Source organism: Monopterus albus, unplaced genomic scaffold (genome assembly GCF_001952655.1).
Source record: "Monopterus albus unplaced genomic scaffold, M_albus_1.0 scaffold18.1, whole genome shotgun sequence".
Classification (NCBI taxonomy): domain Eukaryota; kingdom Metazoa; phylum Chordata; class Actinopteri; order Synbranchiformes; family Synbranchidae; genus Monopterus; species Monopterus albus.
In genome coordinates this window covers 2,275,135-2,299,223 of record NW_018127898.1, presented here as the reverse complement: position 1 = coordinate 2,299,223, position 24,089 = coordinate 2,275,135, and the positions used below count along the sequence as shown (strand labels likewise).

The following is a 24,089-nucleotide window of genomic DNA, read 5'->3' as shown; positions in this document are numbered from 1 at the left end:
TCTGGGATGCTGCGACACACACGTTGTATAAAGCCATTCAAAGCAACAAAACCCCCAACAGACACATACAGCTGCTGTAGGGTTAATACCCACACCACAAAGACACATACAGCTCCTCTAAAAACAAATACCGTATACACACACACACATTTCAGAAAGGAGCTATTCTACTATCTTCGGTTCACACATGGTTCCTGTCAAGCATGCATTAAGAACTACACCCACCACTAACACTCACACAGTAATCCCTTCACCACATGTCTCTTTATGGTGCTACAGAACACACACAGCTGACAACAGCATTTCTGGCCCTCTTTTAGGCCTTGAAGGGGTCTTCCAGGAAGGAAGTAAAGACGTTAAGAGTGGTCCACTAACCCAGACCAGCTTACGACAGTGGACCCAGAAAGCAGCTGCAGACAAATGAGTCTCTTTTATTAGTGACCTTGACACTGAGATTAATGGACCTAAACCACACATCCCATATTAATGCCATTTAAACCAGTTATTACCACAGTGAGTGTCTATGGCTAAGCAGGAGCGCGCTGGCTGCACACCTATGGCTCTGAGACATTCTGTAATCCTCAGTCCTTTTCCCATTAACTTTTCATCATCACTCCCAGTACAAAAGAACATCCAAGCAATACTTGGTGTGTACTTTGTCTTGGCGTGTTTCCTGCACACAGTATGTGCATTTCTGGTTCTACCTCCCCTCAGTGATCATCTCTGCTGAATTTGTGTGTCTGTCAAACCTCAATTCAGAAAACCAATTAACAGCACAGTTTAACACTGGGTTTAGGTTTTATTTCTCAAGCATTCCATAAATCATTATTACAAGGTCATTTTGTGGGCCTGGTTGTGGATGTGACCAGGTGGTTGGTTGACTGGTCCACCGGCTCAGTTCAGACCGATTATTAAGCATCTTTCTGATTTGTATATTCAGCGTTTGTTTAAATTATTTTGTGTGAATTTAGCATGCTTTTGTCTAGTGGACCATATTTAGACTTGTTTGATCTGTATGGACATAGTTCCGGGGTGGATTAATCAATAATTTTGATAATCAATTCACTATTTAAGTTAAGTTATCTAGATAAATACCAAACAGTCTTTGGTTACAGGTTGAAGGTCTGATGGATGTGTTTCACTATTTTTTTTTAACCATGAATCAAAAAATATAACAAAATTCTTAAACAAAAATGAATGTACCGATTGGCTGCAGGCCAAAGTTTTACCTAATCTGTGTTGAGATTTTATGCTTTACTCGCTGCTTCTGAGTGTCCTCCCTCTTTCTCTCCATCGTCACACAGAGGAAGAACAAAAAGACCAGAGCGACTGAATTCCAGCAAGTCATGTCAAGCTCTGCATCACAGAATAGACAAGTGTGTGGCGCACGCATACAAAGAAGACACAACATCAACAATGACAGCCTGCCATTGATCCACCGGGAGCAGAAATGGAACAGTGATAAATAATCAGCGCACACACACACACACACACACACACACACACACACACACACACACACACACACACACACACACACACACAAAGGGGCTCAGATGAATGAACATTTAAGCCAGCTATGCCAGCAAAAGATCAGATCCATAAAATTGATCGGGGCAGCAAACACCACACACACAAAGATCCAGACTCAGACTGCGCACCCACTACAGGACATTTAGCAGCTAAAAATAGCCCATAACATCATGATTAAGTGTCTGTATGATGCATAGAGAGAGACACAGAAAAGCAGACTGTGGGAGAGACACAGGTTACAGTAAATGAACCTTGAAATTAAGGTGCCTCTTCTCATCTTTGCACAAATACCCAGAGAGTGAAAGACACACCTGTACTGCTACATATATAAACTCGTCATGCACAGATAGATGTGAGGTGCAAACACTGCAGTGTTCTGTTAGAAACTCCAAACCCAGACTTGCAAACACATAGCTGGGGAATCTCATTAACCACATACTCGGAGGGAATTCACTTATTACAATAATTATCCAACTCAACGGTGCTAATTAGGACCAGCCCCGACAAAACACACACGCACACATGAGTGATTGCAATATCAAACTCCTGCTGGTGGCAAAAGTCACTGACGTGTGACTGGAGAGTGAAGTCATCTGCATCATGAGGGAGGCAGCATCCCTGTCAGGACGCTGACCTTTGACATTTACAGCATCTCTCATCAGAATCTGGCTTTTGACACCAAACTGTAGTGCTATAAAACTATTTTTAGAAAGTATGAATGGATTTAAATAAGACAGGTGTGTTTAAGCCTTTGATTTACAGCCCAGCATGGGGGGAAAAACTCGATGGCACTGCGTCCTATACTTGGACATGTGGAGACACTAAGCAGGGTGTCCTACAACTGCTGTGAAGTAGCAGAGAGGCTGCGTCCATAACCCATCAAAGCTCACATCACACACTGGAGATCAGCTTCTTCTCGTTACAGTGTCAAAAAACTTTTCTAATATGATGGAACAATTTCCTTAGTGCCACAATATTTTTATGTACACGCACTTCTCTTAAGACCATATTTTTCTGGTGGGGACATCATTCATTTCCAAGAGACTTATCCTAAACCGTAACCACTACTTGGTTAACCTTAACCTCAGCCTAAAATTCAGTGATGTATATGGTGGGGACCTGTATCTGGTCCTCACAAGGACAGTGTGAGAGTGTAAACAGGTCTTGGTCCCTACAGTGTAATAAAAGGTGCACACACACACACACACCCACTGAATGTTCAGGCTAGTTTCCAGATTTTTCCCCTTCAGCTGGCACACTTTAGGAGAGCCCAGTTTCCTTGGGAACTGCACAAACTGCACACAGACTCCTAATGTGCAACAGCTCTGTGTGTGTGTGTGTGTGTGTATGAATCTTTAGGTGGCAACATGGTTTAAGTGTTAGGGTGAGGGTTAAAATTAGGCAAGTAGTGGTTAAGGTTAAGGTTAGGACAAGTCTACAGGAAATGAATGTAAGTCAATGTAAAGTCCCCACAAAGAATGAAAACAGAGCGGGTGTGTGAGCATATGTTTCTGTTTGTAACAGTATAATGGTGTCTTGCTCATGGTGTGCAAGTGTCAAATTACAAATGTTAATACACAATTATGCCCAATTGTTCAGTCATCCTCACCTGAAACTCAACTGCTGACCTACTATGCAATCACAATCCAGAAAATAGCCTGGACCAAATGCCAAGTCTGTTACCATGAGCCCAGAGTACAAATAAGATCAGGCCAGTAATGCCTGTGTGTGCCTCTGTGTGTGTGTGTGTGTGTGTGTGTGTGTGTGTGTGTGTTCATGCTCAATTCAACTTTCAAAGAAGAGGCCAGTGATCGCCACAGAGCTCATTTCTCTAGTGTAAACACTTGAGTAAAACCACACTACACACACACTAGACACACACAGAGACAGTTAATCGTATTCTCCAGAGCTGTGTGTCAGAGCTCTCTTGTCTCGTCCCTGGCACTGAGCCAGCGGAGGACGTCAGCCACTGCCTCCATGTTTCCTTTCACACTCTGTCCATTTATCAGAGGACAACATCTACTCTCATCAAATGTCTCAATCAAGCGCTAATTAAACAAGTCCTCCTTTCCCTGTTATTTATCTCTCTAGCTCCATCATCACTGTACAAACATGATTTGGCTCTTCTTTTGTTTCTGCGCCCTTGTCTTTATGCTCATACCTCTGCCTGTTTTGCAGCCCTCCCTGAGTTTGTTGCCAGTGAAAACAGGCGCTCAGGACAAACACTTGAATGACAGCAGCGGTGGAGGGACCTGTTCCATTTCCTTTTTCTTCTGATAACAGCAGAGCCTAATCGCTAATGTGGACCTTCACCTTGCTGCCTCGCTTCCTTTCCCTCTGGGTCCTTTTCTGTCTATCAATCAAATATCATCCAAATAATGGAAAAACATACTGTGTAGCCATCATTTGCTGTCACACACCAACACGCTTGTGTCCATTTCACATCAACAGCTTTAAATGTAAACGCACACTTCCTCTGTTGACACACATCTCAACAGTCAGTCTGCCATCCAGGAAAAGTTGCACTGACAGGTGCAGAATAAAAGCTCTACAGGCGACTTACTGTTCTGTAAAGAGGAAAATCAGCGCTAAAGCACGGAAGATACAGCGGCAAACCATGTTTACACAGTAAGGCATGTACAGGGAGGCAAAGGATTAGGACTGATGTTGTGCTTTTAGCAACAGGCTTTGCAAATTGAGATGTGCGCCGATCTCAGATTGTCCAGGTGCCTCTATAGTTCCTCTCATGAATGAGAGGCCGGACTGGCTTGACTGATGAGGACCTTCATGTTTTTTATTTTCCCATTATTTTCCCACCCTGTGCGCGCACACACACACACACACACACAGCAGGGCTTACCTATACACACATGCAATGTCTGGAAGGTCACAAACATACAGATGTGTGAGGCAGATGAATGCAATCAAGCAGAACTAATGTGAGTGTCCACACACAAACGACTCATTAACAAAAGCTAAATGCGGTGACAATTACAGCGTCAGCATGTTTGAGTACTGAAGCTCCACTCATCAATTTTTTTTTTTTTTTTACACCAAAAGCTGATGAACTAAGTTTATAATGCGAGGGTGGTCATCCATGTCAGTATGTTTCCTTGGGTCCAGGAACTTTTTTAGTGTCTTTCAGCTTAGTGCTATTGTGTTCTGCTGTCATCAGTGTTGCATCCTGCAAACAGCTGCTTTCAGCCCAAAGGCCGGGACACAAAACAAATCTCTGCCCACAGGAATAACTGGATGAAATAACATCATTTTTCTGTTTTATTAGATGTACTGCATTTGTTTCCTAAAACCAAACCCTGCCCCAACATGATGCCCTGGTCTCCCCCCACTCTTCTCCAGAGGTAGTGAGACTTAATATCACCCTGTTGTCATCCCATTCATTAATAACCACTCAACAGAATAATGGCAGGTGTAAATGCTGTTATCGCATCCTCTCTGCCTCTCTTTCACACCTCATTTCCTTTGTATAATGAGTGTTACTTTAGATGAGGTTCTCATGTAGTGGCCACGGTCTCCTAAATAATGAACCCGCAATGTCCCTAACACAATGTTGTCTAACAGCTCATCATCGGTGCAAAGCCAGGACTTGAACTTGTCAATAAAAACTGGAAAAATTGGGGTGTGCTAAAACCTTCGACTAGTAGTGTTAATAGATGCCAGCCTTGTGCGCTGATGGTAAGCCGTCCACTCTAAGAACATTAACTGAGTGTTAGAAATAAAACCAATTCTATATTTCTACAAAAAAAAAAAAAAAAAAACAGCAACTGTTTTGTGATGCATTGCATGTCAAGTTTTCCAGTAGTGTCAAAGGCATTTTTAATTCTTCTAAAGATCATTAACTGAGTCAAAGAGGTGCTTCCCTCTAATTCCAAGCCTGTCAGTGCACGTCTGTGGCGGCCATGTGGGTTTCTGATCTGCTTCATGAATCATCGCTGCTGATCGCTCTGCACCACAACCCCACCGCACTGTCAGCGATCGCTCTGCACCCCAACCCCCCCGCACTGTCAGCGCCCATCCACACACACACACACACACACACACACACACACCCTGGGCTCAATTTCTCAAAAATTCTAACAGCTTTTCCATGAAATAATTCACAAACATAGCAAACGTCTTCATTTACCAAACAAATCATTAGAATTGACCTTAAAATGAACATGATAATGAAACTGCTTCTTGAACCGTTGCCAAATAAATGTGAAATTCCCAGTTCTCTACACAGCTGTCCTTGCCTTAAAAATAAAGAAATTCAAGTTGTTTTATACCATCTTTTCTTACTGGAAAACACTTCTTACTGACTCCCTTGTCTAAATCAATGGGCAGCATCTTGAGCCCCTTCAGGGTCTTCATTTATCATTTTCACTGTAATAATAATTACATCACAATGTGAGACTAGCCAGTAATTGTGGTGATTTTTATGTCACTTTATATACAGCAACAAAATTAAAAAGTCCCCTCTTATTTTATTCAGTTACAGTACATTTTATTCCTGCACATTCCATATACCACTGGGAAAAGCGTAACAGTTTGGAAGCCTACCACACGTTATAGCTGCCTTTGTCACGACGTACACCTGATACAAATCTTCTCAAAAGATGTTGAGGTCGACCAGATTAGTGCTCTTTGAACAGTTTCTCTCTCAGATGCTCTATAACTGTATCTGCCTGTTTCTTATTCAGAGCTCAAAAGAGTCAAACAAAGTGAAAGCCGAAGGGAAAAGGGGAAATGAGAACAAGAACGGTAGACGGGGGATAAAATGGCAATTCATGGATATTGTCACATGTTTGACATGAAAAGCCCGGAGAACTGAAAGATTTTGGCCCATTTTGCATTAGGAGCTCTGGGAATATCAGTGACTATGGAATGAAACAAGAGAGGTCCCAGGGTACAGCGGTGGCTGGAGGGGTAACGGTCCACTGGCTGCTAAGGTCACAACTGGACAAGACCCCGTAAGTATCAAAAGTGAACCTATTTGTAGATACAGTGGCACACATGGAAGGCAGACATAAAACCTAATTTGTACTTTTGATAAACTTCGTTTTTATCTTTCTTCATAACAGTTAATGGCATTACATTTTTTAGCTATTAAGAGCTTGACCTTTGACCCTGGATCACCAAAATCCAATCGGTTCATCCTGGAGTGGATGTTTGTGCCATATTTGCTGAAATCCTCTCAAGTCATTTCTGAGATATGGCGAGAATTCCATCCAGTACTTGCTGAGATATTTAAGATTAAACCAAAGTGGGGGGCCACCACTACCATGGCTTTAGGACAAGCCATTCTCAGTATATCTTCATACTGGGCACCTCTTCAACATTTTAAAATACATCACATTCATCAGGGATATTTACAGTAAATTAGTGTTATGCACAAGTAGTAAATTGTTTACTTAGAAAGTAAGACTTCTGATTGCAATTCCTCATCTTAATGTGCATTCAGCACTAATGAACGTCATGTGTCTTAAAGTTTTTATTAAACCCTATTCAAAGAGTTACTGTAATACCCGCCTCATTCATGAAACACTGAGCCAGCGCTGCTGAAAGGCACCACTTTTGATGACTGAGCTGCAGCAGGCATTTCTGTCCTGCTGCCCATTTAATCAGTGCTCCCATTGATTTCCTGGATCGGCTGTCTGCACTTACTCCGAATGTTAAACCATCAACTGTCTCTCCCTCCGGTCGACCTTCTCATCTCTCCATCGTCTGCTGCTCTATGCATCGCAATCCAATCTAAGACACTCTCCCATAATGTCCACGCTCTTACAGTAATCAGTTCAGTAACTGGTCTTGTGAGTGTAATAACGCACAGTCTCTCATACGGTAATGGAAGCAGGCCATTTACTACAAAATCTGTCTCTCGCTTCAGTCTTCAATCCTCCACATGGGCCCGACATTACAGCAGGCCAACGGGCTGCTAGCCAAACACACACACTTTCACCAAGGTGAGAGTGTGTGCATGTGTGCAGAATCAGCATCTGACTGTGCCTTGTCCCTGGCGAGGTATGGTCATGTTAGCTACAAATGAAACTACCTGGCATCCAATAAAAGTGAAGGTGGAGTGAGAAATGCCATGACCCTGGCCTCTGATTTAGGGCAACAGAATACCTGGGAAAAAAGATGAGTAGAGGAAAGCAGCAGGGTAATAAAGGTTAAGTGGCTGGCTCAGCAGAGAAAGCACTAATATGAACAACAAACCGAAGCAGTGATGAAGTACATGGGGATGCAAGGAAGTCGGCTGATAACACCATGCCTGTGCATTTTGTTCAGCAAGACAATCTTAACAAGTCAGCATCACTTTTTATGATGTTTGAAGCCCAAATACAACTGACAGAAACACAAAAGCTACTGTTAAGCTATGAACAAACTACACCGCAGTCCAATGACTTCAGCATCACCAAAAAAATCCTAGTCTCCATGTTTGGCATGATGTTTAATATCCCAGACAGCCTCTGTGATCTATTTTAGCCACTTGTTAGCAACCACCTTTTTAAAGACACGTAAAAGCATTTACAACTCTCAAGTAGGGTATTTAGTGGTCTATTTTGTGTCATAGAACAAAACGTGAACATGTTTTGTGTTACCCACAGACCTTATTTCAGGCGTCTAACCAAAAGCCCATTCAAAAACTTGCTGGCTTAAGGGTGAGGGAACCAGAAGTACAAAAATGCTAACTCAGTTCCAGATTGTAGGAATCACTACTATGCCACTCTATATCATTTTTCTTGAATAACTTTCAAACTACTAATGATATCATTGTGATTCCAGATGCTAGGGGTAGGTTTTCATGGTCAAGGATTCATATTATGAGGGTCAAACTAGCATGGGAATATTGCTTTTATGCATAATGGCATTATAGAGCGTGAGCTGCCCTGGAGGAGGTTTGCGTCCTCCGAGTACTGTCTAGTGACCCGTTACTCTACTGTTGTAGAAACAGTTTATTCACCACCACACAGAACATGCAATACAAGACTGGCGACCCTGTAGCCCGAGGCACTGCTGCCGGTTGGTAACCAGCAAAACGGGGAGAGCACGGCTCATGTCCGCTGTGCTCCTTGGCTTGACTGATTGTGTTAGTATGCAGTGTCACATGCAGGAGCACAGAAGAGCAAACTGGTTCATCGATGTTAACACATGACTGTTTTCTTAACTGAGCCCCACTTCAAGGACAGAGCTGTCCTACACTGTCTGGAAAAAGTTATAGGCCGACCGTTCAAAAAGGAACTGAGCTGGAACTCACCATCTCCAACAGGTTTAAGGCCAATCTATTGTCTATTGTCCTTGTAATTGACAGAATGAACAAACAGCCATCAATAACCCATGACAACAAACCAGCACAAGACAGATAAAATGAGAGGTCAGTGGTTAAGAGTGGGATATTTGAGACATTTAGAGGTCTGTGATTTACCTGAACAAGTTCCCTAGTCAGTGCTGATCATCTCAGCATAAACTGTGCCACTCAGTAAGAGCCAAACCTTTGACCACTAACCATCATTCAGCTCTCATTGTCACGGGGGCATATCAGTCCACATCACCAGAGCTGATTCTGGGTCAATCTTCATTCCACTTCCTCATCGTCCACCCCTCATCCAACTCCTCCTTTCCCCTCCCTCCCCCTGCGTCTGCTCACCATGGGGGGGGGGGAGGAAAGGCACAAGAAAGAATCAAATTAGCTTCCTTCCCTGGACTGTCATGACAGATGGTCTTGTCAAGGTCACAGAGGTGCTAGCTAATTTCTGTTTGATACCAAATGACTTAATTAACTTCAGTGGTCTGACAGAGGAAACACTGGCCATTACGATAGCATCTGTTTTTGTTTTTTTAATAAATACTAAATGCTTTTAGCCAGAGTACTGCTTTACACCATGATTGTATAATTTTAATATGGATGACCATGTTAATACCTATAATCTGGATTGTGCTGGGGACATACCCGACATTTCAGCTCATCAGTCACTTCATGCTGAATTCAGCAGTTTTAACACCTCGTCCTGCTGTCATCTCTCTCAATTCACACACAATAACACAAAGTCCAGCAGTAATTAAAGAGCCCATGGCATGCTTATCTGTGTTTTCTGACTTATCTACAATGTTACAACAATAAATTATCTTCAAATTGACTGAAAGCTCAAAAAAACAAAGTGTACCTGTGTTGTTGTATTTCTATGCAGAAGCAACTCGGTTTATGCAGGTCTCTCAAACTCTCACTGGTGAGACCTTTTTCCCCCCAACTATGTAAAGTCTTACACACTGGTTCATGGATTTCCTTGAAGGGTCACACTCTCCTGGCTCTACATGTTCATACGCATTTGCCTGACATCCACTGGCGCCATATTAAAAGCAGGATATTTCAACTGCACGCGGTTTTGTGGATATACAGTATTTTCCCCCGGAGCACAGTACCTGGTTGAGGCCAGTGTATCTGCCGCACATGATGTATGTGGTCGCCTGTAACGCAAGGGATTTGTGTGGGAAGATGCAGCAATCTTTACCGACCTTGAAGTTTCCACTACTTGGTGAGATGGAACAGTAAATAAAAACACACACACACGTTGCATGCCTGTTAATGCGTTCTGTAGAGAGCTGTTGTAAGGCTGGAGATGTTACTATGTCTGCATTATACCAGTTAAAATATGAGGATTCTCAATGACCTACTTTGTTTAGAGTGTTACACATCTCTTTTCATTGGTAAACAACTGTATATGGAGGGATTTGTGTGGGAAGATGCAGCAATCTTTACCGACCTTGAAGTTTCCACTACTTGGTGAGATGGAACAGTAAATAAAAACACACACACACGTTGCATGCCTGTTAATGCGTTCTGTAGAGAGCTGTTGTAAGGCTGGAGATGTTACTATGTCTGCATTATACCAGTTAAAATATGAGGATTCTCAATGACCTACTTTGTTTAGAGTGTTACACATCTCTTTTCATTGGTAAACAACTGTATATGTACCAGTCTATGGAGGAGAAATTCATATTAATTTATGCTTTTGCGGTTCGTTGTGCTGTCCACCTCCATATTCTGGCTCGAACATGTCAGGTAGGATTTGAGGTGTTGTCACTGTTAAAAACATAGCTTATTTGTCAATGTTTTTTGTTTATACGTTGCCCTGGCTTTCTGACCAGTCTTGTGTCAAAAAGTGTTCCCCTGCCTCTTGTTTTCAAGGGGCGGCTCTTGGGTGTGAAATAATTCCAGACTGTTTGGAGTTATGAGGGGTGCAAAGCTAATCTAGAGGTACCCAAGATTAATCACTAAATGCTGGAAATGAGAACGCCACAGGCACTTTAAGCTACTTAGCACTGAAGGTGATTATGGGCCAGATGGTCTCCTATACATCTTTTGTCTTGTCTGTCATATTCACACTTCCATACCAAGCTAAATCAGATTTTGCTGTTCAGGAAAGGCACACAGGGACTAAAAGGATCACTATGAATTCAGAAGGAAAAACACTGAATCTGAATCGATCCAGTTCAGACACAGAAAGAAAGAACACAGTAAAGCTCTTCCACAGAAAATACTAACCTGCTTACAGTGTGCATCGCTTCAGGAGACATTTTTGATGCTGAGGAAAGATGTGTGTCCCTGTGTGTGTTTAAGTGTATGTTTTAGGAGGAGTAGTAAGGCCAAAAAGCAATTTATATTCAACATCAAATTACAAAGAGGTAAATCAAGTCTTTCCACACTAGGCAACACCTGAGGGCCTCCATCCCCTTGTCCCTACCTCTCTCCGTGGGAATATCACAAGCACGTGCAGCTGTGCCCACAGTATTCATACACACACCACTCAGACATACACACACATACATACATACAGACACAATGACTGTATGTTTGTCTAAGAGCTCATATTTGACCGCTACAGTAACCCTTTTGACAAAAGACGAGACACTCGTTTCTCTCTGCGCTCCACCCCCTCTGTCCTCCTCCCTTCTCTCTTTTCCTCTGACTTTTCTTTTGTATTTGTCCCGTTGAATGGCAGGAAGCATTGCTCTTTTCAGGAGAGGGAGAGCAGTATATCAAACAAAGAGGACACCAGCAATTGACTCTGCAAACCTCGCTCTCATCTTTCTTTAGCCCCTTCCTTACTTTAAATATATAATCTGGACTCCATTCTCATGTTCCCTCCTATTCTTTTCCTTTGTTCTGTCACTTTATCTGTGTGTGTGTGTGTGTGTGTGTGTGTGTGCGTGCGTGTGTGTGCGTGTGTGTGTGTAAGCTCAGCACAGAGCTCAAACACCCGCAGTGACAGACTCATTTACACTGTGTCCTCTGTCTACGCTCACCCAAGAGGTGCTCTGTTTAAAGGGCCTCTGCTTCGCCTCAGCCCTCTCCCACACACACACAGAATCACTCTTGCACACAACCACGAGTGACCATAACAATGTCAAAACACTAACTGGTTATATGGTTTAGCTAAATTTGCAGACCATATTAATTATTTGCTGTACTGAGCATTTAGTTTGGGGGGAGAAAAGGGTTTCCCTGTATCCAAGGAGCATAAAGGATAATTGTGACACTGTTTAGAAGGCCTGCTCCAGCTGACATATGATGAGACCGTGATAACAGAAAAATGCAAATGTTCAGACTGAAGCGTCTTTCATTCTTTACTGAATTCAGATGGATGAATTCAAATAAACACAGATGTCTGTGTGTGTGTGCGTGCGCATACATGCAGGAGAGGGGCAAACAGGAGGTGGAAAGAGCCGGAGGGGGGAACTGGTGGCATTCCAGCATTTTGGTCACAGTTTCATGCTTTATTTTGCTCACAGTGCAGATGAGCTTGAGCAAGAGAAAAGCAAAGTGTGAGGCAAACATTTAGAGAGAATTGACGTATTGTGGACACAAAACATGGTCAGAACACGCTACATCGCATATTTTCCATCTTTCAATAAGGAACAACAGGCCCTTTTTGTCACTCAAACTACACATCTTTCAGTTTCATAATTTCACTGAATATTCAGTCTTTACTGCATCATGTCAACAGACTCATCAGTGACTTGTGAAGCAGGAAGTGAGCCGGAAGTGTGGATAGACCAGCAGCAGCCTTACAGGAAGTCATTCTGCAATACCAGCACACCATTTGAGAGTGCTGATGCACTTAATAGGGAGAAGTTCATCAACAGAACAGTTGCACAGCAACTTTTAATGACAAAGCCCTGAGCCTAGATAGACTGATTATGCAACAGCTCTACTGTTAGAAATCAGGTAATGGAAGCCCCTAGAATTACTCCTAAGTCTATTAGTGTCATGAAATGATTCTTGTTTGCTTTCTGTAGATCGCTATGTCACACTGGTTAAACAGGAAACAGGAACCTTTTGAGGGAACTTAGTTCCTCTACCTGCCTTTCTGCCAGAGGAACCAGGGTCTAAACTTAATTGCGGCCATATTTCTACTACCCCCCTAAAAAAGCCTCTACTTCCTGAAGGTCCACGAACTAGCTGTGTGAGGCCTGCAGTGCAGAACGTCACTGACTGGCCAAATACTGTGGAGCATCTTGCACACAACATTCTTACAACCCCGCTGCCAAACATCACGATTTTACGTAAGCTGCTAATTTGTTTAATCGTCCTGTGGCTGCGGCGCCGCTGTGGAAACCCACAGCACAATGCACTTGAGGGGCTATTACCCCAGGGAATGTTTTGGGGCTTCATTTCCTGGGAACAAAAACTACCAACTACTTTCTGGTGAAAATTTCTGGAACCAGATTTCAGGTGTCATTTCTGAGGCCTCCGTCTTCTAGAAAGCAATGTCACAAACACATACACGCCGTGCTGAGCAGTGGCAGACAGGCGGCTTCTTCAGTACACAAAAGACATTCACACTGGACTTCTGGGCATAATAAGTCTGAAGTGCAAAATCAACAAAAAAAAGCATGTGACCAGCAGGCCGACATGAGGAGGAAGTGATGCACAGCTGTGGACGACCAACTAGGGCGTGCGCTCTGTCGTGCTTCCTGCCCCGTTTCCCTCGGTTGAGTCCAGATCACCAATTAGAAAGAACTTTATCAGTGACTCATCAACAAAGCAAAACTGAAACTGTAAATCTCCAACAAGCTGGTCTATGGGGGGATGAATGTTGAGATGTAGTGTAAGAACACCCTCATGACAAGAAATCTCCAACAAGCTGGTCTATGGGGGGGATGAATGTTGAGATGTAGTGTTCCACTGCAGCACTACCCAGTTATCGTAGGCTGGTGACCTGATCTAAAATAGACACAGATTCCCAAAGTCCATAGATTTTAAAGGCAGTTCCCCGGGGAGGTGTGTAACCCAGACAGAGCCTGTGTGGCAAACTATTAACACACACAGGAAACAGGCGAGACTGGTGGCCCACACAGGACACACATCCATCCAACAACAAAACACCACCGTGTTTTGTTTTTTTTTTTACTCCCATTTAAAGCCTTTGTGTATCAGCTGTGAAGGGCCACTTCTGCAGTTGTATTCCACTACTCTTGTTGTGATTTGAAGCCAGTGTTTTGGTCACGGGGTGGTAAATGTCTGCAGCACATACATGTATGAGAAAACATTGTGTTTTTTGTGCAGCCCTGTTTTGAAGTGGATGAGCAACACGTCAGCAGAGTACCAAAAAGATAAAAGTTCATATTTCCCTCAGCTGAGCTCCCATCACCCTTAAACCAAAGTGTTCTGCATCACAAGTGAAAACAATGCCCCCATCAACCTACAGTGAGGTCTGAAAGAACACTGAATATACTTTGCAGAGCTTAGTTTTTGTTCATTCAACCTCATCATCTTGAACCACAAATACATGAAACACACGGTGTCAAAGAATCGCCTCCTAGGTGATTCCTCTGGTCATTTTTCTAGCAGCAAAGCTCAAACTGGACAAAGGTGGGAACCTTGAGGAAAAGTCTGTTATGGGCAGATCATTTAGCAGCAGGAACACGGTCAAAGACTGCAACAGCACTTAACAGGTTTGTCCTTATACACACTGAGGCCGACTTAGCACTTTGGTGCAAGACAAAGTCGGTCACCGGTCTGAAACGAGCAAACAGCAGAGCTGCAGAGGATAAAAAGGGCAAAGCGGCCAGAGATCGACATGCGAAAGGAAATCTGCACACTGCTCATAAATCTCATGTGACATTACATTCAACATACATGCATACACACAAAAGCTACATTTATAGTCTCTCAGTACCAGTTCTAACATAAAGCCTTCAGTCTGGGGCAAATGTACTCAACAAGAGGAGGAAGTGAAACTGCATGTAGTGTGTGGGGGGTTTGACTTGGGTCATGCTAAGAAAATGTAGGAGTCTACTCATTCTTATAGCCTGTTTGCATCAGACTAAGCTGATGTGAATGCAGCTGTATAAAAATGCAGCGGCCAAGTCAGAAGCAGTCACTTAGTAAGGAGTTATATTACATGCAAGTCGTGATGTCTGGCTGACTAAATTGTGTATGTGCGCGTCCAGTGCATTGCTCAGGCAGTCAGGTCTGAATGCAGGACCTTAAGTCATGTCACTGGTTATAGGTACATTGTTTATGGAAGGCAGTGCAGACATTCAGGAAATGGATGCTGCCGACTCAGACCATGTGTGTTGGTTAACCCTTACGACAACCTTGTTGCCCTCTAAATGCATATTCACACATGCACACACAAACTACTTAGCAGTAGTTATGCAGTCTGCCCGAGGGAAGCACAACATGGGAGCAATTAAACACCACCCACCCTTTTGAGCAGCAGACACACTCTCTCTCTCTCTCTCTCTCTCTCTCTCTGGGGGAAAAATCTGCTCAGGGGTCATCGGGAAACCCATCGTTTATACAGCAGGAAGTCATCTTTCTCTGCATATTTATTTGTGTGGGTTTCCTGTCAAAGGCAGACACTTTTGGGGGTACTCATAAGGCATGTAAATACACGCACAGATTGCACAAAAATGAGCAAGTGCTCGCCCACCACAATTACATAAACTCTGTTTAATTAGCATGTGAAATGTGTGCCAGTGGGCTACAGCTGATTTTGAAATTTAAAGTGTGGCTGGGACCATAACATGCTGTACTGATTTGACTCTCTGGCTGCAGTGAAACCTCTGGCTCACACTGGTGATCCTGCCAATATGGCAGCTGAACACACAGAGTCACCGTCATTCATTCAGTTACACTCCATCAACAAACCTTAGAGTCGCTCTAAAGACTTAAATCAATAACTTCAGTGGAGCAGCAGCCACCAGCTGGCTCTGCACTTCTCTTTTCACCTTTCGGTTTTTTTTTTTCTTTGGCTCTTTTGTCAGCACCTCCCAGCCAACTTCCTGTTACAGTTTCTCTGTGAACGAGCACAAAAGAGATTCACTCAGCGGCTGATTGACAAGTGAGTCTGAAACCTCCCTGGGGGGAAGTGGGGCCATCAGTTGCCAGCTTCATCTTAAAAGGCTGCTCTGCTGGGCCGACCCCCATCCTCAACCCCCCCGCTAAATCAATGGATCTTAAACTGGCGGTCTGAAGAAGACATTTTACTATTATGTTGCAGCAGTTGCTTTACCTTTGCACAATAAGACAAGGTGTAAAGAAGCTTATTGTGATCCAAGTGTCATCCTTTGCATCTGTGCAAAACAATACAAGACAGCATCTCCTCATAATGGGCTCTCATTAGGACACAGTATGAACAACTGGGGTGCATTATGTGACAGTTTGGGAACAGAGAGTCTGTCAGACCACCGCCTCAGCTGCACACACTGTAAAATGAGCTTGATTACAGGCGCAGCCACAATCACACTTAAGTCATGACACCCTCACCCCCCTTTTAGAGGTTGCCGAACACAAACTGCCATGGCACACATATTCAGATGCTCTCATTCAGTCTCCTTTAGGTCTTGACCTTAAGCTACTAATATCTGCGCATATGAATCCAAAAGCTGCTTGGCTGCTCGGGCTTTGGAGTGCATTTCCAACAAAGGTGGTGAATGGCACAGCTCCGAAGGAGAGCATCTCTTTGTGCTCAATACAGTGGCAGAGGCAGGGCAAAAGCAGCTCTCAGAGCCTGGTTATGGAGCTACCTCAGTCGTGCACATGTGAGATGTCCACTAGACATGGTTAGGATGAGGTGAGACTGCAGGTAGTCGCCTGCTAGAATAATAGTTTAAACACTGGTAAAGAGAGAAACGCCCATTCTCCTCCCTGCACCTGGGTGCATCTGCCCTTGCCTCTTCAGCCAATGTTAAATCCTGATTGTTAAGCTTCACATTAAACAGACAACTTATTCCCCCTCAACACACAACATTCATATGGCGATGGCGTGACACACGCGCATGCTTCGCCTTATCAATGCCGCACAGAGCACCACCCATGTGTTACCAAACCAAGGCGTAATAGCCGTGTAGCCTCCTGTGTCCTACAGGGAGCAGAGACATTACCTATGGGGTGTCGATGCTAACATGAGACTGGAGGTAAGCACGGTGCATTTAATTGATCGCCAGCAGGCGCAGACACAATGTGGTCTGCTAAGGTCGGCGGATTTCCAGCAGACACACGTCGGAGGCTTACCTCAGTGCAACCTTTACAGAGCAGTCGCCCTGGCTCGCCATTATCGCTCCCAAGGTCCACCGACGAGATGTGGAGAATTTCGGCTATGCTGGTGTTTTCAGTGTGCGTTAACCGTGCGGGGCTGAGGCGGTGCTGGGTGTCTCAGGTCAGCGGGACCTCCCGTCTTCTCCTTCACCTCCGCTGTGACGTTCATTTCTGGCTCGCTGGTGTTTGTCACGTCGCAGAGTTTAAGCCGCCTTTTCTTTTTCCGTGGTCTGTGTCAATGGCTACATCCTGTTTAAAGTGCGTATGACTGGATATGAGCGCTCCCCGAACTGCACAGCGCTTCTCTGAAAGAAGGCTGAGACTGTAAACTGGAAACGGGGAGTCCTGCCTTCATGGGCTGTCGGAAACGGTCATTTCACAGTCGAAGCTTTGTTGCAGTAGGTTCTGGCCTCTTCCCGATCAATATCTATACCGACTAACACTAAAACTACAAATAGTTAAAAAGAATCATTTGAACTAGGGAAAAGGGTGAATAATATTTAACACTCGTTTTATGTATAATGATAGATGCCATGCTGCTGAGTTATTTTAAGCAAGTAGAAAAGGTCCCCTCAGCAGTCTTTATGAATAATGCGTCCATATTTGCATAAAAGAGGAGTAATAAAAAAGTGTTTAGGGCCAATACTTAAAGGGGTGTTCCAGTCAAAACTGCACCAAAGGCTGATATAAACCGCTCCAAAGTAGGCTACATCTGAAACCTAGAGGAGCAGAAGTAACATGAAATGGAAATAAACAAGTATCAAAATTGTACTTAATAAAGTACTTGACTAAATGTACTTAGCTGAATTCTACCACCACACAAAGGTCAAATGAACAAAGAAAATGCTGTTTTCCTCCACTGGCTGCAATTTCTCATCGGAAAAAAAAACGAACAGTCCCTGAAAGCAACATAATTGCATTCGATTGGCAGCCACAACGGCCAATAATTAAATAAGTCCCGCCTTCATTTATGAATTACAGACCAATCAGTGGGCTCGACAGGTTGTGTGTCCCCGCCCAGTGGCACACCCACACGGGGACAGTAAAGATTATTGGAAACTTATTGCACTCTACCATAAACACAAAGAGTGACTGACAGAGAGGAGGAGCCACCGGTTTAAACACCTTCAGGTTAAAGATTGAAACTCGTGCAGAGGTTATTATATTGAAGGTGAAGATGGAGTTAATTTGCTTTGGTTTGGAAGGGAAGTTAAACTTTGCTCACTTCCCTGTCCTGCTGAGTCTGATTCCTTCAAAAGGAGAAATTGAAAACTCTTAATTGAGTCAAACAAACATGATGCTCTTTACCTTCTCCTCCTGAATTTCTCCCATTTTACTAAATATACTTTCCTCTTTTCAGTACTACTTCTGGATTTCTGCCACCAACTTTTGTCTTGGACTTCTTTAAATGATCTATGCAAAGTGATTTTACCACATGTCCACCGCCACTGCAGCTGTCAGTGATGTTGGCAGTGTTTTCTTCAGATCTACACTTGCAGAGAAACGTCCAACATTTTCCAACCCTCATCCTCCTCATCATCATCCATGACTCATGTTCCCATATGAACAGATCAAAACTGACTGTGACTGTCAAGTCTGAACTCCACATGTTATTTCCCCATATAAAAGACAGTTCAGTTAACTAGGCAGTTGTGCAGTTTAATTATAACTGTACTGTATGACCATAAAGGATGGCCACTTTCATCTGATCCTCACAAACAGATCTAAATACAGAAACAATCACTTTTATGTTGTGAGACAGTCTGCAAATAGTTGCATGCACAGAGGAGCTTATGACTCTAACCATGTATGTTAGTGTCCTGAGGTGGTAACATTAGCGCTGCACAGGCTATGTTCCCTGGAAGCAGTGCTGCAGTAGATTCCACACAAGATTAGCATCCACTTATGAGGATAATGCTACAATCTTCCCACTATAGATCTGCTGGGAGCCAGCAAGCTGCCACCACACCAGGACACCCTATTTGTCAGATGAACTTTTAAAACCAACTCTAACTAACTATTACATAATTAGGTTTCCAAAGCATGTATTAAGTCTCTTTCAGTCCTCTGCAGGCTTTTTTTCAGTTTTTGAACCCACTCTTGCTGATTTTTTCCCCTGTACACCACCTCCTTCTTAGCACTTTACAAACTAAAAAGCCTATTTCATAACCATACCATGTGGGTTTTAAACCCCCCTGAGATATTTTGGCATTGCTATTTGCCAAACTGCAGCATAATCCCTCTATTTAGGGCTACATACAGTCAAAATAACAAAACCGTAATTGCTTAAGAGGCATTCAAATATAGTTACCTAATCCGCCCTCGGAGTCTATCAGTCACGGTGAACACAACAATTCTTTCTCTGCTCGGATTTGACATTTTGCTTCTTCCAGCAAAACACACACTCACACATGCACACATAACTACACTTTGTGCATCTTTCTTGATGGTTCTTCTCATTTCTGAAGCACGTAATTATATCCTGACCTGAAAACATGAAGATGAGTCATAACTTTGATGCGCTACAATCTTTTTGAAGCTGTTTTATCAAAAGTCGAATACATAATTTTGAGTACTGACATTTTATTGTCACACTGATGGTAAAGAATATAAAAGTAATGTACAAAAGTAAGATTTCCAGCGTTGCCATATATAGCCTATAGCAGGCCATGTAAAAATCAGCTTTGTGCACTGAATAAAGCTAAACTCAAATGAATTCAACATCCATGAAGCCCAGTGCTCTATTTAACTGCCCCAGCCCAGGCATCATGTTGCTTCCTTAAATGAAAAAGACGCAAACCCACACCCCAGTGTATCCTCCTTTTTTATTCTTTGATGTGTCTCTAATCCTTTCACACACATTTTCTATATCTGACTTTGAAGTTCCATAAACTAATCTGCCATTTTTCACCACAACAAAACTGTTTCACTTGGGCAAGATTATGCAAACACACACTTGACAACTCACTGGTTAGCAGAGAAAGGGGTGCGCCGCCAAAATGTAAAGTCAGCCAGATGAATTATACATGGCTGTTTCACCTTAAGTTTTTGCTTTCCTCTGTTTCCTTCACTATGGGAATAGATAGCTGACTCCTTGATGGCGCCCATATTTTGTGTGTGACAAAGGGGCTGCTTTTGTCTTTTAGATTTATGTGTGTCAGCTGGAGTGGTACAGCAGATCAGGTCTTTTCCAGTTCTTGGCAGTACTAGAACCTCCCAGTGCTTTTAACACAACAGCCTGCAGGGCTCAGGCTTTTACTCCCTACAGCGGAAGTAGTGGCATTATGTCTTCACTGCAGGCTGTCATATTAATTAAGAATAATATTTTTGATTTAAAATCATGATATTGTCAATAGGACCATAGCTCCTGCCATAGTTTTCTGGTTGTATGTTTTCTTGCTGAGAGTCACATGACTAAATCAGTTCCACTCTCATGTTTGTGTTGTAAATATAAGGCTACAAATAGCAGCCAGTTAATGTAACTTAACATGAAGACTGGACACTGGAAAACAGGTAGAGTTGCTTTGCTGGAATGTAACGAAAGGGTCTCAAAATAACACTAAAGTTTAATCCTGCAGTCTTGTTACTTGAAGAATAAACATATGTGAGTGTGTGTAGATCATATACTCCAGTCACCAAGGCATATGCATAGATGTTACAGCGGTGAGTGATCACTGTCACTGTCCAGCAGCCCTACACTCCAGTTTCCATCTGCAGAGCACATGCTGACCCAGATGTTACACCATCTCTATCCAGGCTCTGGTGCTTCCTACTGAGCTGTGACTGGGACAGCAACTGGGATCACAGGGTATGAGGCTGGAGGTGTGTGTGATGAGAGGAGGCAGAGGAGTGACTGCTCTTTGGTTCTCTGCCCCAAGCTCAGTGCCTGTTTTTACTCACACACACACACACTTTCACAAAAGACTAATAGACTCCATCTGTGTCATCTGATAGGAGAGAAGTAGAGACCCCTCACAGCTGCTAGAACAAGCTGTCCTGACTTCTTCAGATGTTAAAACAACAACAAATATGTACATAATATTTCAAACGTTTGCATGTATTCACTACACATGCAAAGTACATTAGGGTGGAACAAATTACCCATAATACCTATGTAAATATAATTGTCTGTAACAACACAGTAAAACATGATACAGAAATGAATTGGAATCAACCAAGCTTTGGTAATGTAAATGTGTACATTTTGTTTATTTCACGTTCATCAACTTAGAATGTTTAGTTTTTAACAATAAAACTAAACTAGCAGACTTCCCAGCATGCACTGTTGAACAGTTAAAACTATTCTTTTTTTGTAGTTTGAAAAAGCCATACATGGTGGGAACCTTCTGTTTCTTTAGTTCAAGTTAAATTAAGACCTGGTTGTTTCCTTTTAGCAGCTATGGTTCCCTGACCCAGGCAAATGTTTCCATAAAGGTGTCTCTTGTCACTATGCCTGACAATAGACATACCGAATGGGTTTTATACTGGGTTTGTTCAAATAACTATCCATGCACATGAGATCTTGTAGAGTTATTCCTTGTAGAGTTCAAAAATAAGCTGCCCTGTAGGGAAGTTACAATAAGCTTTTATTAAATTTTTTTTTTTAAGTCAGAAGAATTATTAAGTAAACTTAAAGTGAGAATATATTGTGTAATTGAGAACAATTACCATCCCAAGCAGTATGTCAGTCTGAGCCTGACCAGAACCCAGACATCTATCAATGCTCGGTTAAGAGCTGCTATTTTGCCTTTAGCTCTGGAAACTGGAATCTTTCATTCATTCCCAGAGGAGGACAGAAAGTGTCTCTTGTGTGAGTTGAGAATTAAATGTATATTTTAGTGTCCTTTTTATCATGATCTTCAAGTTAAACCTTTCCAGAAGATGCCTGATGGGCATCATCGTATGCTAGGTACAACAGGTGATGGCACGTTTCTGTTAAATGATTATCATCAACAGGAGAGAGTGTGGTATGTTAAAACTGTTTAGTAACCAGGGGTTTATGTAGCATTATGTTTTCAGTTCCCTTATTGTGTTATCCACTGCCTGAAGCAGTGTCTTATAGGCTCATGTGGGCTGGGAACCTTTAGGTGTATGACATGGGAATACAGATTCATTTATTCAGCATACCAACCTAATTATTTGGTGTACTCAGTTTCTCTGTCAACTTACCCTGTCACCCACCCTTCTCATCTCTCCTAGGGCATCCTGCACCTCGTTTCTATGGAAACAGCATCTAGATAAGGCAGGCAGAAAAGGACAGGAAGAGATGCTGAAATGGCCAGAAAAGTCTCTTTGTGCTCTCAAAGCAAATAGGCCTAATGAGAGTTATTTAATCTCTCTCTCTCTTCTTCTTCTTCACACACACACACACACACACACACACACACACACACACACATCCACTTTAGGCAAAATGGGAGAAAAGGAGCACCATCAACTCCTGAATTACCCATGAAGCCATGGAATCAGTGCTCATAGCTTTTACAGTTTGTTTAATGATTTTTCAATTGCAGCATCTGTATGAGTGTTTCTGTGGTAAACTTGGATGTTCATCTGCAACATCTTCTTTATGTGAAAAGATCAGCATCATCTTGCTCATGACATGCTGTCTCTTCACTGTTGTGGACCATTATAGTTGACATATCCACCTAAAGAGCTGTGGCTAGCATGTTAGCTCACAGGATAAAGCAAATGCAGACATGCACACACACAAAAGGAGCAAAAATCGGAGGCTCTTCTTCTTCTTTATCTACAAACAGCTCACTATGACACATGCACATTCTCTCACACACACATGAAATCTCACTCCATTCTGTAACGGGAAATTGGATTGGTGCTCCAGAATAATTTGATTATAAACAGCCTCACTCTCACATTGGGCCAGTATCACTTAATAAAGCTGAAAGCATTGACATGCCTATGCCCACACTCATACACACAGACACACACACACAGATCTACTGTTTACAGTATAATCAACCTATTGAATGTACCAGATCAACATTAAAAATATTAACCGAGGAAAAACAGTGTGAACAAACAACACAAATATGCTCAGTGAAAATGATGGATTCTGGAGAGGGAATGATCAGCCTGAAAAAAAAAACTATTATTCATTCAGTCTGGTCCCTTGTGAGCGTAAATATTGACCGATTAGGATCTGAAAGCTAGTAAAAGGTCAAATATGTCAGTACTGGGCATCTTCAAATCAATACATTCATGTGTTATCGCAGCTCAGCAGAAAGTGGGACAATCTGAGAATGAAAGCACAGATGATCCATTTACAAAAGCACATGTGACTGTAACAAAAGTAGATTTTCACATCGTCTGGCATAAATATTTATTTTTATAGAAGCAAATGCAGCAGATTGAAATATTCATGTTTGTTTTTAGAACTGATATTGAAGATGATTTTGAACAGGACACCAAACATGTAACACAAGGTTAACAATCTAATAGGCTGCATGTAATGATAAAACACTGAAAGTGGTCATTCTGCATAACATCTGGTTTCACTTTTGATACTCATAAATGCTGTTACTCAACATATGTACTTTCACTGAATTTTTTTTAAATTTGTAGGTAATTCATTAATTCACAGGCTACTGGCATGAAAGTCTTTGATATGGCGTTGTTGCTCAATAGCTCCATCTACTGTTTGACTGCTGTACTTACAAGAAAGTTATTTAGACCAACACAAAGCTGCTTCCAAAGGTTTCGCATCGTGTGGGGGGTTTTCCATCGGAGGAACCTACCAAAACGTGTAGTAATGTAAAAAGTTGTGCTGTTGATATTGATACATACCATGCAGAAAAAGTAAAACCTTGTGTATTTTCAGTCACTGTCATCAAAACCTGAGCCATAGCTGACATCAGACAGAACCTCCAGTGTTATATTGACAACATGATGAAGTAATTTGACTGACTTCTACATAAATGATGCCACAAACACAAATGATGCAGCTGTCTGTTGAGGAGATTTCGCAATACTACTGAATAAACCAAAGTGA

General features: G+C 42.5%; 1 protein-coding gene across 1 annotated transcript in view; it reads right to left on the bottom strand.

Annotated features, from left to right (window-relative positions):
• Window positions 1-17,669, bottom strand: part of kif21b (kinesin family member 21B) — a 61,613-nt gene extending 43,944 nt beyond the window's left edge. Inside the window, exon 1 of the mRNA XM_020592982.1 lies at window positions 17,057-17,669. Within this exon, the coding sequence (XP_020448638.1) occupies window positions 17,057-17,097 (41 nt within the window). The 5' untranslated portion in view covers window positions 17,098-17,669. The remainder of the gene's footprint in view (window positions 1-17,056) is intronic.
• Between the last annotated feature and the right edge of the window lie 6,420 nt (window positions 17,670-24,089).